At 46.4% G+C, this 17,958-nt stretch overlaps 1 protein-coding gene across 7 annotated transcripts in view; it reads right to left on the bottom strand.

Moving 5' to 3' along the window:
- Nucleotides 1-1,880: 1,880 nt before the first annotated feature.
- PALM2AKAP2 (PALM2 and AKAP2 fusion) overlaps nucleotides 1,881-17,958 on the bottom strand; it is a 446,433-nt gene continuing 430,355 nt past the window's right edge. For 6 of the 7 annotated variants that reach the window (XM_013053842.2, XM_013053844.2, XM_013053848.2 and 3 more), the window contains 2 exons: nucleotides 15,414-15,592; nucleotides 1,881-5,872 (listed from right to left, as the gene is read on the bottom strand). In XM_013053842.2, coding sequence (XP_012909296.1) covers nucleotides 5,774-5,872; nucleotides 15,414-15,592 — 278 coding nt within the window. In that variant the 3' untranslated portion in view covers nucleotides 1,881-5,773. The remainder of the gene's footprint in view (nucleotides 5,873-15,413; nucleotides 15,593-17,958) is intronic. The other variant, XM_045081683.1, reaches the window with a different exon arrangement.

The following is a 17,958-nucleotide window of genomic DNA, read 5'->3' as shown; positions in this document are numbered from 1 at the left end:
TTCAAAACAACCTGGGACCACATGTGACGGTATCTGCAGCTTATAAATCAGGTGTCCGTTCCCCCATTTTCAAACATTAAGTGGTACGCCCAGACCCTACTCATTACTTACTCTAGGTCGGTGATTCTCAGACTGGGGTTCCTCGACCAGCCGCGACATGTCCAGGCAACAGGTTAGAAGATTCTTAGGCTGCGTACGCCAGACCTACTGAATCAGAAGCCCTGGATACGAGGCCCCAGTCCGTGTTTAACAAGCCCTCCAGGTGTCAGAGGTATTTGCTGAAGCAGGAGAAGCCGCGCTCCACAGAGGCACATCGCTGCCAGGAGCTGAGAACTACTGCGGACACAGAATGTGGTCTCAGTGGGTAGGCGGAGACTAACCAAACCAACAGGGAAACAGAGATTTGCCACTTTACTCTTCTGGGGGTGCCCACACAGGCATCCTAGGTTTTCAGAGCCCACCACCTGTGAACTGAGAACAAAGCAGCTGGATAATTCTCCCATCAAGTTGAACAGATGCTGAGAATACTAAATACTAGATCATGGCAGAATTTAAAAAAAAAAAATCTTTATTACGCATTTTTCTTACTCTGAAAGAAAACATCTGAATGCTTGGGCAACATTTTGAAATTGCTACTGTGCCATCTCCGGGGATTTTCGGAGGCCCCGTTCTTTGCCTTTGTGTCTTCTTAGACCTGTCAAACCTTTTCAAGTCTCCCTCTGAATTTCCTATTTGTTCTCTGTGTTCCCAGCAGCCTAGTTTTAAACTTTGTGGGGGTTCTGTGCAGGGAGGGACATAAGCACCACACTTTCTTGTGACACAGGCATCCCATAATGAACATGAGCAATGCTCAGAGGTAACTTCGTGGCCTCATGTGTCCCCCAGTGATTGTCTTTGACAGCTGGTAAGTACAGGGGAGATCAAAGTGGTGTAGGGACAGGAGGTCTCGTTCAGAGAGCAAAAAGCCTGCACGCCCATCTACCCATTAGTGGTTTTAATGCCTCCCATTGGTTTTGGTAAGAGCCTCCTCAGTGAGACTCCTTCTTCCTTCTACCTGGACTATCCTAAACTTTGCCTCCCATTCTGAGTGCCTGTCCTCTGTACCTTGACACCCCTGGCTTTGCCCAGCACTCTGATACTAGGAGTGACAGAGGCAAAGAGGACCAGGACACTGAATCCAGAGCTGATCACAACTTCGCTGTCTCAGAAGGTTGGAAGAAGTCATATACACCAGGAGAGATGGAGGAAGAAACTCCAAGGAGAGGGGTGGGGTGGTGCAGGGCGTAGGGGTGAGGGGGAGGAGCGGGAGACACAAGGTCTGGGGCGTGAGTCACTGTGAGGGGCTGGAGAGTGAACGGAGCAGCCGGGGGTGGGAAGACAGGAGGAAATTTGGAGAGGAAGCTTTCTGATGAACCTGCAATCTTCGTACGCTCTTCAAAGTCTGAAATTCTCTGTTCTTCGGAGGGGAGCCCAATACAGGTGCTGGAAATGTAGTAAGAACAATTAGAGCCCGAGAGCCGAAGGGAAGCTTGAGTTTTACCAATTGTCCTGCTGTTTGCCAAGCCATCCTTTTGACTTTGTGCGTCTACCTACCCGATCTGGAGGCCCTGTACATTCCTGGGGTCCCAACAGAGGTTTCGAGGCTCTAGCTGGGGCAGCCAGAGACAGCATCACATAAAGGGGACTGGGACAGCCTGTTACAGGGACGCCCCACCAGCTAGCGTTGCTTTTTCTGTTCCCAATGTGCAAGACGCGGGTGCTGCTGCACGGAAGTCCAGGCCAAGGGTGCGGGCGTGTCACTGCGTGGCAGATCTGGCCTCCGACCCCCCCCCCCAGTCAAACAAGCAGCCGTGGGTTATAAAAACACAGCACACACTGGGTTTTAATGAGAAAATAATTGTATACTTGCATTGAATGCCTCACAATCACTATAAAACCGAAGCAGGATAATAACATTTAAGTGGTTAACATACACAGGAGAGCCAGATACAGAGTATAATTTTCAAACACAGTATTGCTGCTTTCCCCACTCTCCTCCTCCAAAAAAAAAAAAAAAAAAAAAAAAAAAAAAAAAAAAAAAGTCATTTGGGTCCAGGGCAACACAAAATCAATATTGGCAGCTCACTCACTGAATGCTTAAAATTCAGGAAATTGGTTCTGTCACTAAAACTGGATATAGTCACCATCTCTAAACACTTAGGCTATTTTTTTTTCAATACATAGTTTAATTACATCCATTCTTTAGTTGGAAAAATGTTTTAATTGTCTTCAAAGAGTCGACACTGTTGTAGTGTTTGTTATGCTTTATGTGTGTGTGTGTGTATTGTGTGTCTATGTGGACACTGATCTATATACTGCTTATATGTCATCGTCTAGGGTAGGCAGCATGCAGAGGTGTGAAGAGGCAAGGAAACTGTGTTGTGTCAACTAAGTGGAACACAGCCTCGCCTCCTACCACTGACAGACCCTGTTTCCATAATTTCTGGATGAGAAAGCCAAGGCGTGTCAGTAGTTCATCAGCCCCCGAGGAAAGTGAACATCTATAAACACTGTGGAAAGGAACACTTTCAGGAAAGCTTTTAACATCTACAGAATCTAAATATTTGTTATAGTTGAGATTAACAAGCTTGCGTGCTATTTGGGGGCAGGGACGAGCATCAGAGGCTGATTTTCAGGGCAAGCCTCTTCCTCTTCATGGATTACGCAGGAATGACTCTCCTCCAGGGGTCTGCTGCATCTTCAGAAGGTTCAAGGGGTTCATTTGGGATCCCAGAGCCTAGCAGGGTGCGATGTACAAAGCCCCGTATTTTCTGAAGGAGTAAAAAACTCAAGAGCTCAGAGAAAATCTGGCTCTTCCAAGGGAACTGTAATTTACATTTTCATAGGATCGGGAGTGAGTGGAGCAAGGAAATTGCCATCAGTCATCAGAAGGCAGCAGAGGGAACAAGCAAAGGCTGGAGATGATGGGGCCGTAGGTAAGCAGCTTTGGGACTACGGGAGGGTCACGGAAACTCTGCATTTGTTGCCTTATCGACGCACGGAGCACGCACCCAGGGACTCGGCTCTAGAACTCTGCACAACGTGATTCATGCTTCTGGTTCAATGAGCCGGAGTCAGCGGCCAACTGGTCTGCCTCTAGAGCGATTCCATTAATTGTGTGACCTCCTAAGCTTTCAATCCGCAGCAAATTCTCTTTTTCAAATGTAGGTTTTAAAGTGGGTGGGTACACAGCTTCCATCAAAACTGAACAAAAACCTGCAGGTCAGTCCTGAGGGCTGTTTCCTCTTGTGAAAGACGGTGTTTGTCTCTATCACGTCTGGATCACTACCAGAGGCAGAGTCAGTCCAGAAAGCATGAAGCATGTTCCATTTTTTGGTGCTCCGCCTAGACCCACTTCACTCACCAGCCATCCTAGCTACCGCTGTGCCCCCGGGGCCCCACGAAGGTCTTGTCCCAGCTGTTTTCAGTCCTGTGCCTGCTGCGGGAAGGCTGGAAATCCTCAGGCAAAGCAGCCTTCCTGGGTTCCCCCCATTCCACCCATCAGGACTCCCCACCTAACACAGACCTTATTTTCCTGGGCACGTCTGTCTCCACGCCAGGCTCCCCAACTTGAAAAAGAATTCCTTGCCGTAGGGATCTTTGTTGTGTTCCCGGTGGCCAGCACATTTGGCTGAGTAGCCCTTCAGAATATTCAGGACAAAAAACCATATAAGGATGGTGCCCACCCCCCATCTCTAGAGTTTGGCTTCAAATAGCAGTTTCCCTTGGCAGTTTGAAGGATCCTTGTGAGGTATCAGACAGGTGCATTTTTACTTAATGCCCGCTGCTGGTCTGTGAATAAACCTTCCCCCCTAAAGTCAACACTAGTCTATTAAGAGAAGCAAAGATAACGTGCCTAACATCTACATACACACTGTTGTGGCATCGCTACCTATCAGAGTAACATAGCAGAGCTTATGATATAACAATATAAAAACAAAAAAGAATTTTAGTGAGGTCTGGCTTAATTATTGCTTTTTTAAAAACCACAGTTTTGAAAGAAATAGGAAGAAGAAAAAAAAAAAAAAAGGCTGGTCTTTTTTTTTTTTCTCATGGCCAGAATTAAAAATGTTTCTCATCCAGAAATTCAGGGCACCCAATTATGGGATACCCTTTTCATATTGCTTTAAATGACAGAGAGCAAAGCTGGCGTCCTCCACAGTGTACTAAGCTATGAATACAAAGCATGAGAATAAATACGGTACTTTTCTCAATGTCAAATTACAAAACCGCTCCTAACATTTCAATGGCGACTCCTGCAAATACCAGGTTAGGTCAATTTAATATTACAAATACTGTATCCGGTCGGTGCCTCTATATCCCTTTTCATAAAAAAAGAAATTCTCACTCACTCCTGACACTGGCAAACAGCTTTGGAGGAAATCACTGTACACCCTTGTCCCAAGATCATTCTGGAACTTTCATTCTTGTACACACCCTTGACCCAAACACACTAAGGCACACACACGCTCACACACACACACATACGTGTACACACACAACCCTCTTTAGGAATTGTAGCCGATTCCAAGCCTGCACTTAAAATTTCTATTCTATATTTTTCTCTTGATCATCCTGAAAAACACTGGTTGCTCAGCAAAAATAGTATCTTTTACTTCCTTGTTTTCCCACTTCCTCCCTCCCTGTTTCTCTGTCTACCTTCATGACCTTTTCTTTAATGTCTCCTTTCTGACTGATCCAAAATAATCTATCGTTCTTCCTCCCAAGGTCCAGTTTATAATATAAAATATAGCTATAAACACCTTTTTATTTCCTGTCCTCTGCCTCAGGCAGAGTTTGCCCTTTTTCAATGATTGCCACTCCAACAATATCCCTACCGTCTTGAGCCAAGCTGTTGAATGTGTACAGGTTTCATACATGGATACGCTCCCCCCATCCCATCATAAAAATAGTTGTTGCCCACTAAATAGAGCTTTCGTGTGAAGAGAAACATAATTGTGAAAATGTGTTCTCATGAACAGCAAAGTAGTCAATACTCAAACCAGACGAGATCCTAAAGCTAAAACAATCCATTTGGTTTGGCTTTCTCCCTCCTTCTCAACCCCTTCATGTAGAATAGATTGTGTTTGCAAGATGAAGAAACAGTGTCTCCAAAAGGTGGATTTTAGGTATTGCCATCACTGATTGCTCCCAGTTAAAAACAACTAAATGGAAGAGAAATGGATTCCTAATGGTCTCTTCCGGGCAGATAGAGAGAAAATTGCATTTTGTTTTATGGCTGCTGGAGTAAACAGAGTTATCCCAACACCTGGGATGCCGTGAGTGAAGGTGGGAAGCCAGTGTAGGAAGTACCCCAGGCCCCGTGGCTTGAACCGGCGTGGGCTCTACTGCTCTACGTGGCCAGTGTTACCAATGTTTGTCCTCATCACCCAGAAACGCTGGTCTTAGTTCTGCCCGTGGCAGCCGTGTTGACTCGTTACTGCTTTGTCCTTGTGAGTCGAAGGACTGGTCCAAATCCAGGTGATTCTTTAAGTCTTTAAAAAAAAAAAAAAAATCCTCTCTCTTTTGACTCCTGGGTGTTTCTAGGGTTTGATGGGTGGGCTTCTTTTCACTTGATTTTTCATCATTGGTCATTGCAGCTTCTGGTCTACATAAGGATTGTGGAGTTTGTTCGCACTTTAATAAATATTCCATTAAAATGCTTTGATGTGTGGATTTCTTGGTTTCTTGGGAACCCAAGCACCAAAGAAGCTTCTGGGTGGAAGGAAGTTTGTTATTCATTGTCCTCTTCCTCCTGGTTGGCATAAATCCCTGCCTCCCAGCGCAAGGCCAGGGCGCTCTTTCTTCGATTAACCCGCGTGGCCTCAAGGACCTGAAGAGAGAAGGAAAAAAAATGAATCAGAGATCATGGATGTTCACTATGTACACAAACCAGCTTCTCCGTTTCTTTTGTCCTTTCCCTCTCAACGGCATCCAAGAAAGGGAAAGTAGTAGTGTCTGGTATGGCCAGGACGTAGAAGAGACATGGGAAATGAAGTCGGATGGATGTGCTGGATATGCATTCATTTCATTGCCAAATTTCATTTGCTATTTGACTCATAAGTTTTCAATATAAAAAGATTTAATTTCCCTGAAATGTTTTGCATGTCCATCTTTTTCTTCCAAATTTTTATTTAAATTCTGGTGGGTGAACATAGAGTGTCGTATTGGTTTCAAGAGCAGAATTTAGTGATTCAATACTTACATATAACACCCAGAGCTCATCACAAGTCTGGACATGTTTTTGAACTAGACTTGACTCTGCGTTGTGTTTCGCTAACACAGTGGTTCTCTACATGTTATCCGATCAGTGCTGTCTGATGGAAATGTTCTGGATCTGTGTCATCAACATGGTAACCACTGAGCTACATGACTGTGGAGCACTTGGAATAAGACCAGTGTGGCTGCGAAACTAAAAATTTAATTTTAATTCATTTTAATATCCTCACGGACCTTGTGACTACCATATTGGACAGCACAGGTTATCAGTTGTCTCAGTCTCTTTGTAAACAAGCAAACCAGAAAATAATCCCAAACAGCTGGGCCAGTGTGAATTCCATCCGTCAAACTTTGTGGACATACATAAGCCGTGATCATATTTATATCATGAAAGTCGATTTTGGTAGAACTCAACTTCCAACAGAAACTAAGTGAAAAGAAAAAGAGCTTCCCAGGCCAATTAAAGCAACCTGAGCATAGTGATGCAACATCAGGACCCAGGTGCTAATCAATGAAATCCAAGGTCACAAAATCAAGGACAGGTAGGCTCACCACCATCAGGGCAAGGCCCCCCTCCCTCCAGTTCACCCGAGTATTCTGTGGACTCCAGAGGGAAAACTTCATTCAGGCTGTTCCAGCTCTGGTTTGATGGAGATGAGATCCAGATGGATGACATTCAGGTGGCCCACATATGAGAAATGACTCGATTTCATGACTCTGCACCACAAGCAAGCCCATGCGTGCCAACCACTTAAATTATGGTGGCATTAGCTTAGGACATGCAGGTTCTGACATTAAAGTCTAGCAGAGCCAGCACTGTCTGATGATCCGAACTGCAGTGAAGGCTTTGCTGATTCTAAGAACAATCATTTTGGCAAGGGCCAGAAAGGCGGGCAACTCCAGAGCAGCAGGGAGATGCAGGCTGCAGGCAGTCTTGAGCACGAGCAAGTTCTAGGGAGATTCACGACTGGGGGGTCCATCTCAACCTGCTTCTTTGGACACTGACAAATAGATGGACTTCCCAGACCCACCATGTGCTTTCCTCTGGGAAGCCTTCCCCAGGCTCCCCAGTGGGGACAGCTGGACCTACCATGTAGGACGCACTTAGCCATGTCTCCTAAATGAATGTTCATCGTTAAGCAATAAGCCATGTCGCAGGGTCTTGTGAGTAAGCATACTACAGTCACTTATTCAATATCTAAGAATAAGAGACTGATAGAGGCAAAGAAGTGTAGTTTAGTAGAGAATTGTCTAGAAGGTCAGTGTGTGGTAACACGGTACTAAGAGAGGGTACTGGACTGGATCAGGAAGTCCTCACTTTCTTTCCAGTTCCGTCTGGAACACGGTATTGTTCATGGCATCTCGTATCTCAAGTTTCTTCATCTGCAAGATGGAGACAGCACCTGCCCTGGGTCGCAGGCGTTCTCCGGAGACAGTGCTGACTCTGAAGCCCAGGCATGTCTAGATTTAAATCCTAATGACTGTGTGACCTTAGAAAAGTCATCTATCCCTGGGCCTTAGTTCTCTTAGGTGTGAAATGGGAATCCTAAAAGCTATAGTTCAGAGCTGGCCGAAGGAATAAATGATACAATGTACGTACGGCCTAGTTCCCTGTGCTCCGCAACTTTGTGAACTGTAACGATTTCCATCATTATTGGAAGGGGGTTGTAAATGATGAACTGTTCAGATGTAAGGCATTTTTATAAGGAGCACTACACCATTTACTGTCTCCAGGTAATCCAAGGCTTCTGGTGAGGACTGGCTCAGGGCTGAAGGCATCCCACAATGACCTTTTGAAGATTTAAAGGCCAAGCCCCTGGAGAAAGTATCTAAATGAGCATTTATTCCATAATTAATTCAGAAGACAGTAATGTCATATGTGCCTATGTGGGTGTGGAGCTGATGCCCTAGGCCGCTGTGCCACACTGCGGCTCAGTGTCCATAAGGAGTCTGTCGAAAGAAGCAACAGAAAGAACAATACTCCTCCACAGGGAGGGAGAGAGGAAAACGTTAAAAAATTTGAAAATAATAATAAAAAGTCTGATTTAAAGGTTTATCATTTTCACAAATTCAGATTTAGGTTTGGTGAGAGGGAGAAAAATCAACTCTCTTTGAACAACCCCCCTAATATTAATTTTCTGTCTCTGGTCCTTGAGGAATTCAAGCAAATTGCTCGTTTCTCATAGAAACCAACAGACGATTGTACTTGGGGGGATGGGTAACAAAAGACAGAGGGGTTAAGGAATGTCCGTGACTCCATTCACGTTAATATTCTGTCTTCCTAAGTCCTCTTCAGTTGAAGATAGACGGGGCCCAGTGTTATCTTCCTTGGACATACCTGATTTTTGTTATTCTTAATTATGTTAACTCAAAGGGGATGGGGCCTAGGACCTCTTTCTTCCACTGCCATTGCCGAGATGAGAACCACAATTAGTCATCGAGGTGGGTCCATGGGATGATACAACTTTTATATTTCATTACTTATTTTATATCTTATGAAAGAATACTCTTATCTTTCAAACGAAGATTACTGATAATCATCAGCTTCCATCTCTGGTAGTAATTATTTTGCAAGATAGGGAGATTTTAAAAATATATTGTGCTATAAGTAAGCATAACCATCCTGAAGAATAACGTGCAGTATGTCATGAGTGGGAGCATGGGGAGAAAGCCTCTGACCAGTATTTCCCTCCGAGAAGAGAGAAATTCTTCCAGAGCAACGCATAATGTTCATTGAAACATTGTTTGTAATTGCAAAAAAATAAGGAAACAGAGAGAGAGGAACCAACATCATCAACAGAAGGATGAATAAACAGTGATATATTCATTCGACGGGGAACGATACAGCAGTCACAATGAATGAGCCAGAGCCCTCAGTAACCCTGTGTTCACATCTAAAGACAATGTAGACAGAATAAAGGAGCAGAGGATGTAACAATGTGATATGTTTCTGGAAAGTTTTAAGGCATGCAAAAACCAAGATGTCACCCACGTAGACAAACATATGAAATATAACTATAAAAACATGCACAGAAAGGATTAACAGTAAACTGAAGAAACATCACCTCTCCGGAGAGAGAGAAGTGGGGGCTGGGGAGAAGTAACAAGGGAGCTCGAATGGTATTTGCAAAATTAATAGTAATGGTATTAATTATTAATACCTGTTATTAATATTAATAATTTAAAATATTAAGCAAATATTATGAAATGATAAGCATGGTCAAGCCTGGATGGGTAGGATTTATTGCTTTATTATCTCTTATCATTGAAACATTTGAATGCCAACTCCATGACGTTGGGGACTTGGTTTCGTCAAAGGCTCTATTTCTGGAACCTCAAAGAGGGCCTGGGGTGTCCTAGGTCCTCAATAAATTGTTAACTGAGAGAATGAATGAATGATTCTCCCTACAGTTCTGAATACTTGCAATAAGTCTTTTATAAATAATAAAATTCTAAAGAAAAAATACAAAAACGTGATTTTGTAGCAAAAAAAGGAAAAATATTTAAAAATTAGAGGAAAATGAAAAATACTGTGATTTTTCATAGCACAGATATTTGTGAATTCTGTGAAAAAGGAAACTGTAGAAGAAGGGAGGAACTTGGAAATTCAATGCTTAAGGAGCTTCCAAAAAACCCAACCAACCAACCAACCAAAGGACTGGATCCACAGCTCCGTCCTCGTGAGCTGCACTGTCTTCTAACCACACCAGACTATCTTTGCTATCAGTGCCCGAAGAAACTACCATCTGTGCCATTGCATGCAGACCCCTTCCAGATCCATGAGCAGGGCAAGGTCTTCTCTGGTCCCACCACACAGCACAGCAAAGCACAGCAGCAAGGAGCCCTTTTGCATTTACCCCAACATTTCCAGGCAGTCCCCAGAGTCCCCAGTTCCGAAAAGGCTGGAAGAAAGAAACACGGGAGACGAGCTGGGTCCTTGCCCATCTCCTCGAACACATCAGGAAATGGCAAAACCACAGGAGCATGCACCTGGCTCAGGCATGCAGGAACAGCAAGGCAAACAAGTGGAAAAGTACCTCGGAAGTCACCTTGCAAGACAGTAACTTAGAGGTGTACTGGCAGAGAGGGAAAAGAGCAGGGTTAGTACATAGCAGAGACACACTCGCACAACACCCTCCCCCAGCTGGAAACCGGGTGCCACGCTGGGGGTGGGCGGGCGGGGACGGAACATCGGGAGGCCATCACACACACACGTGCCACACTCGCTTCATCTGATATTAGTTTATTTAAAACTCTATCTTGGGGAGCACACAGATACCCTGCTATTCATTAATAAAAATATCAGATAAGCCATACTTTGTTAATTCAACATTTGCTGCTTCCATTTTTCTGTGTTTTGAATTAACAAGAGTCCTCCCCACCCCTGTGTGCAGATGGCCGCCCACCAACGAGGTCTTCGATGGCTATACTGGATTTGCTAGAATCTATAGCCAACCAGCCTCTTCTCTTCCTGTAGTTCCTTTGAACCCCACAGCAGTCTTGTAGCCCACTGTCCCCCGAAGAGAAGATCCAAAGCACAGGAAGGACTTGATTTGGATGCAAGGTTTGTGGGGGCAGATTCTGTGAGCCAAACTATGGCCAGCACCGCCTAGGGAGGGCACACAGCCATCCCTGTCACTATTTTGGGGGGCCTGGATGAGTTCCTGACAGCCGGGTGATCATGCAGGAACTAAAAGACCCTTTAGTTCCTGTGGGAAACTCAACGTCTCTGCAAGAAAATCTCCAAACAAAATGGGCCAGCTAAGGGAAAGGACATAAAAGAATGGACTTTGGGCAGCCCCCTCTGGAACTATGGTAATGGTAATGACCTTGTGTTTACACAGCTTAGGACACTGGAGGCATTTCTCAGTCTTGGCCGCTGGCATCCATGGACTGGTTAGGTGAGGTCCAATGTCTGTGGTCATTATCGGCTATTAATGTGTCGCGCTAAAAATTACAGTTCTGTGATGGTCAAGGCTGATGACCCGGGTCTGATGAATTCTTTTTGTACCCCCACAGAGCAGGAGCAGCTAGGAGAAATCTAGGTAGCACGAAACATCCTTGATTGTGGCTAAGCTTCCCACGGAGCTGTGGTGTGGGGCACAGGACAGGACTCCCTCGTCCATTCCCTGAGAGTAAGTATGGCCACAGGGTGTCTTGGTTTGAGGGGGAATGTGTGTGAGGAATTCTTAGAAAAGCACGCTAGCCCCCAGCTTTGACTTAGCCCAGAAGAACAGGTGAGGCCTTCTCTTATTCCAAAATAGGCAGGGACGACTGAAAGATGCCTCAGTAACTATTTCGGGGGCAAGGGAGAGTAGAAACCCTCCAAAAGCAGACCCTATGCTAGAAGCGGGGTTGGGGCCGAATGCCTACAGGAGACTGTAATTTGGGTGCAGGTCAGCATCTCTGCGGTGAGAAAGGGAAGGCAAATCCACCAACTTGTTCAAGAGCATCACTGACTCAAGAACCCGTTCCCTTCAGAGGCTCAGGGAACAAGTGGCTAGAAAAACACTTTTGCCTAAACATCGTTCCTTTGCAAGGCACCAGGGAACCTTCTAGGAAACTATGATTCACCAGCCCATCGTGTGTTACAGGATGGACCAGAGATGGCCATCAGGCCCAGATAAGGGGACACTTTCACAAAGAAAACACTTCCAGATACGAGCAATCCATAATCAGAACAGGACCGTTGCATCTGGGTGTGTGGTGCACATGAGGCACAGAAGAACCAGGCTGAGCGGGTGCACGGGGTTGCAGCTAGGTCCGCTCACTGCCCTCCCAGTGAGGCAGGGGTGCATCCTGGAACATAAAAATAGGTGCTTTTTTCTAATTTGTACAAAGGCCCTGTGGAGGCTGGTAAACCAGGGTTAAGGGGCTAAGGGTAGAGAAAGCAACGTCGCTACTCCCAAATTAATGGAGGGGTCTCAGTGGGGCCTGGCCAAAGCCCTGAGCAGGGAGGCACTCCTTGGTGACCATCTCACACAGTGCAAGGAAACCAGCAGGTGGCACCCGTCCAAGGTCAGAGCCGGTAACAAGGGTGGCCAAAGGGACCTTTTTCCAGTTCCTTGTTATTGACTTTTTCACCAACTGTGAAAGGAGCAGACATCCACAGGTGATGTAAGATCCCCAATGCAGTGCTTTGTGGGTAGATACCCCAAAAGAGAGCTGGGATTGAACTTCCCATCTTCTGTTGTTTTCGAAGCATTCACCTTGTTTCCAGCAGAAGAGGGCCAGCTCAGACACATGAAAAAGGCCACCAAATACTGCAGCTTCCCCCACACGATCCCGTGGCAGGGGATCCAGGAGCCAGCAGCCTCCTTCCGGTCTGGCATACAATTTTTTAAAAAGTGGGAAAATTTAAGCTGGAAATGAGGCAGGGACAGGACTCCAGAGACCACTGCTGCTCCAGGGTGGGGAAAAAACTCATCTGTCTGGATTGGCAAGCATGTCTTTCTCAGGGGTTTGCAAAAACCACTCATGAAAACTCTAGGCATAGCTTCCTTTGGTTCCTCTGTCTTCTCTTTCTTCTGTCCTTCATGCTCCATAGGACCATGGGTCTACCGTATCACTACACAGACAGGCCAACTGCCCCATATTAGGTCTTCCTTCTCCTCAGTAAGCGAGTAAGAATTCTTTTCATTCCAGTCAGAAAGAACTCGCTGCTTCCCCTGAGCAAACACAAAGTTTGGTCCTGAGTGTGTGTGAGGGACCCATAGTGCTGTCCAGTGACCTACTGGGAAGAATATTGGCAGGTGGATGTGTCAGGTGACGCTGGCCTCAGGTGAGCCAGATAAGGCTCCTGGGGGGGGGCGGCTAAGGAGTCAGGTTGCACCCTCAGAATAGTGTATGGGAACGGCACTGGGAAAACAGAACTACCAGCTTCTGGGGCAGGGAAGCCAGGTACACAAATATCAAGCAACCCATTGGCTCCCTTTGATTATCCTTCTGGTAGAAGAGATGATTAAAGAAGGGGCCAGAAACAGCTAGAAAGACAAATGAAGTCTGTTCATTCCTGCGGGGAAACTTTGGACACGTTCCCCAGCGACTGACGAAGAGACAGTAGAAAGGATCCCCGGGATGAAAGGGTCTAAGGGGTGAACGAACAGGTGGCACGAACATCAAGTTTAGCTGATGGTCACTTACGTGCTTTAGAAGCAACCTGAGTAGGCTTTTGAAGTTCTGGGTATAGAGGATATAGTGAACTGGATAGATTTTGCTCTGTTCCTAAGTTTCCCACAACAACAAACTTAGTTCTCTTGTATCTCAAGGACAGTGTAAAACACCTGGCTCTGAATCCAAGATCTCAGGATATTAATAGCCTGATTAGTTAACGGGTTTCTTCCTTATGCAAAATGTTTCTTTACTTGAGGAAAAACTGACATGGGAGCCTGCCACTTGGGTGGTTAAGTGAGGGGTAAGGCGTATATTGAGACGTTGATTCCAGGTAGCGTCCTGAAGGCGAAGGGGAAAGCTGGTCTGGTGGCCTCCTGAGCTTGCACGAAGGCAGTTTTCAGCTCTGTTTGCTGAGTGGGCGGCTGCAGGCTCTTCACTTCTGTGGGTAGTGTGTGCCTCTAATGGACGCACAAAAAGCACACACCAGAGATACGCGGCCGGTGCTTAGAAAACACTTGCACGGGGCACACGCAGAGTGCTTCCATTCGTTCCTCCCCTTCCGTGCCAGGATGCAGGGGCCCCTCAGCTAACCGCCCCCACGGCTGCTGATACACAGTGAGGACTCCCTGGAAGGAAGCAAGCAAGCACCTCAAAAGCACAGGCCCCAGAAAATACCTACACGGAGACTCCGTGTTCTCAGTGGGGCTGTAGAGAAGTGCTGGCCAAGGTGACTTCATGGGCAGAAGTCCCTTGCGCTGGGCGAAGGAGCCCCAGCAGGAGTGTCTGCGGCAGCTACCGAAGCCCGGGCCCCACCCAGGCCCCATCCACCGTGTGGTAGGAGGAATGTCCCCCAAATGTGCCGGCTGACCAGAGCAGCTGAGGCAGCGTTCCAGGCGGTTTAGGTGTAAACCCAAGGGAGAGCCTGGGGAACGCAAGCGAGTCATCGGGCTGGTGTCCATGGAGGTGTCCACTTTCTTTATCACTAAATATTTTAAAAGCATCATTCGGGATCTAGCTTCGAGTGCAGAAACCTTTCGAGTTTAGCCAACCAGGATAAGTAAGGCAGTAAGTAGGCATGGGATTCGTACTGTGAGCCTGTAGGTTGAAGCTGAAGGTGACCCAATAATTTAGCATCCAAACTGGGGGGGGGGGGGCTGTTAAAAATTACACCAGGACCACAGGCATAAACCAGCACCCTCTGGGTAAACCGGGCAGTGTCTTCAACAGACCCAGGCTAATTGTGACCCAGGTGAAACTGTGCGGGCATGGGGGAGGACCACTTCGATAAATGGTACGAGACGGAGGCCAACCAGACTCCCAGGAGGTCGGCATGGGCCCCAGAGCTCCTGGCGGGGGAGACTGTGTGAAACAATCCTAATGTCTCCGACTGGAGAAAGAAACGCCAGAGTAGATGATTTCCTTCATGGCTCAGGTTGACTGTCACGGGCAAAAAGATCTTGAGAACCGAGGGTAGCAGGGTAGCCCTGTGGTTTCGAACTGTCATTTCCAATGGCTCTTTCCTGCCAAACTGTACACACACACTTGGGAACAGCCCAAAACACATTTAGCCTCTGGCACACTGCGACACATTTATGGGGACTGCTGCGAGGAGACAGCAGAGGGACAGCCTCGTCACAGTTCTCTAGAGAAATAAAACGTCTATGGGGTGGGCCGGCCATGGTAGCAATCAGCTCCCCAGGACCCGGACATGATTTTGGGGTGCTTGAGTCCTTCCTCCTGTGCTGTCCTCATGTGGTTTTTTTCTACACACCAGACATCCCCTGCTCTGGCCTCGCCGGTGGGTTCCAGCTACATACACTCAGCAGCGAAACGACCCGCTCCCTCCGTGATCCACGTTTTTGAGAAACAAGGCAAAACACCCAAACCCAACTCTAGGCACATTAAACGGACACATCTGAGAACTGGCTTCAGAGCCAGGACGCTGGCCAGACCACGGCACACACACCCGCGCCTGAACTGGGATAACCACACGCCACGCGGCCGTTCGCCCTCAGAGAAAGAGGAAAGGAGGAAACACTTACACTACTATCATCCATTCTCTCACGCCTTTTAGATTTGTGTGTCTCATAGTCTTCCATGAGGGTCTGCATCAGATTCTTGGGCCGCTGGGTTCCGGCAGCCTCTTCAGGAGCTAAGTCAGGCTGCGCGCTGGGGCCTTCAGGTGAGGGGGATGGAGGAGGTTTGACTTTCTCTATTTTCCCTGAAACAACAGGAAGAGAAGACCCTTTCTAAGCTCGTCTGCTCATGACTGCTTCCAGAAAGAACACCTGCAAAAAGCAACCTCTGACAGAGAGCAGTACCAGAACTGGTAGTTAAGTGTGGGTCGTTGTCCTGCAGGGACTAAAAGTTAGAGATGATGTCACAAACCCATCCGACAAAGACCTCAAGGATGTCAGTGCTGGAAAATCAGCCAGACCAAGGAGGCCTGCAGGCACTCTGGAAATCTATGTCAGACAGACACTGGCTCTGATTGTTTTGGGAATATGTCCTCTATCACAGATTACAGAATTCGACCATCAGAGGTGGCGGTGCTGCCAAGCCTTTGAAACCCACATTTTACAGTTGAAGAAAACAGGCTCTGCAAAGGGGATGCCTTGCTGAGGTCCCAGGGAGCTGGCGATGGGTCCAGGTCTCTTGCTTTCCTCACCAAGTTCTTCTATCAGAAGTCACAAGCGCAGTGGGCAGCAGACCTGCCCAGCCTTTCTGCATGGACAGCACAGGACTACAAAACATCTGACGAGAGCCAGGCTTGTTGTTCCCAGGTCACCCCAGTCTTACACTGGACAGCTTCACTCTTACCTGCCTTACCTGCCAGGGCCCTGAGAGCATACGGTTGCAACTCTCAGACCTTAGGGTCGGAATACCAACAAAGGCAGGTTGGGTGTGGCAGAAAGGCATGCACCAGACTTGGAAAAGGTGAAATTTTAAGCTTCTGAAGGGCCCTATGAGAATTCTCAGGATAAGGACATCAGGTCAGCTGTGATGCCATGGTGACTCCAGGCACTTTCATTAAGACTGTCTGTATCCTTCCCTCTCAGGAAATGCCCGGCCCGGACTCCTGACCCATCACGGGGTGAGTCTCATTGCCAGAGCCCCAAATGCTCCTCTGAGAGTCATCTTCAGGTGCAACAGCCATGATTTTTCTAACTATGCCCATTACGGAAGACACAGATAGGGTCTGTGAACAAGGAATGTGGAAGGAGCTCACAAATTACTAGGGCCATTTGAGTCTAAAAGTTTGGAAACCACCAAGGGAGGAGACGGATCCTTTTGACCCCTTTCATTCCCAAGAGGAAGGTGGCTCATGTTTTTTCCTCTTCCTCCCTGGACTTCTAACTTGGCAACTGCTGTAGCCACAGTCACCAAGTGAAGCCTGGGGACCATGTCTCCATGTGGGCTGCTACAGCCCTTTTCTGGGCATAGTTCCTTTTGATGGGAATTGGACACCCTCCCCACACCCTAGAGTTCAGAAAACCCAGGTTTTAATTCTTGCACTTCCATTCACTAGCTCTGTGTTGACCGTAGACAACCATTTCTTGTTCTCCCTCTTATCTTGGGCCAATCACTTAAGATCTCCAAGCTTCAACTTTTCTAATTATAAAAAGAGAATTTGGGAGTGCCTGGGTGGCTCAGTTGGTTAAGCGACTACCTTTGGCTCAGGTCATGATCCCAGGGTCCTGGGATCAAGTCCCACATTGGGCTCCCTGCTCAGCAGGGAGCCTGCTTCTCCCTCTCCTTCTACCCCTCCCCCCCTTCTCTGTCAAATAAATAAATAAAATCCTTTTTTTTTTAAAAAGAGAGAATTTGGGAAGAAACTTCTTTAAGGTCCCTTCTAAGTCAAACTCATTTTGCCATTCTGTCAAATATTTCTGGCAAGAGGATCAACCTTTATTGATTAAAAGAAAAGACATATGGCCATCATATTTGGCAAATTAGGTGTAAGGTGTTTTTTAATACACAGAGCACTCTATCTGCAGACCCACCATTCCATCATAACTTAGCAAAACTCATTGTCTTGACCTAAATTACTCAGGTCACTAATAAAAAGTCTTTTGATATTGACAGTAAGGCAATAAATATTTTGAAGTCCTCAAATTCACTAGCAATGGATTCTATATTTTATTATGAAAACACAGAATGCTATCATAATACCTACAGACCCATCAACTAGATTAAACTGTTAGCAACATTTTACCATGCCTTTTCCATCTATCTTCTTTCCTCTTTTCATACAGAAATATTTTAAATCAACCTTAGACCTTAGGTAGTATCACCCCTAAATGCTTAGTATGTGTCTCTAAGAATTCCCATTGACTTTTTAAGTGAAGCCTTAAGAAATTATACAGCATAGTGGTGAGCATGCAGCTCTGGAGCTAGCCATCTGGGTTTGAATCCAATACTTAGCAGCCAAATCTTGGGCAACTTCCTGTTTCTCTATCTCAGGGTCCTCATCTATAAAATGGGTATGAGGCTAGAAGTACCTACCTCACACAGTTGATGTAAGTTAATATTTATAAAGTTAGTATTTAAAACAGTGAGATTCCAATGATCTAGTGACTATTTGTA

Source organism: Mustela putorius, unplaced genomic scaffold (genome assembly GCF_011764305.1).
Source record: "Mustela putorius furo isolate JIRA1106 unplaced genomic scaffold, ASM1176430v1.1 tig00000580_pilon_pilon_pilon, whole genome shotgun sequence".
Taxonomy (NCBI): Eukaryota; Metazoa; Chordata; class Mammalia; order Carnivora; family Mustelidae; genus Mustela; species Mustela putorius.
This window is presented reverse-complemented; position numbering and strand designations above follow the sequence as displayed.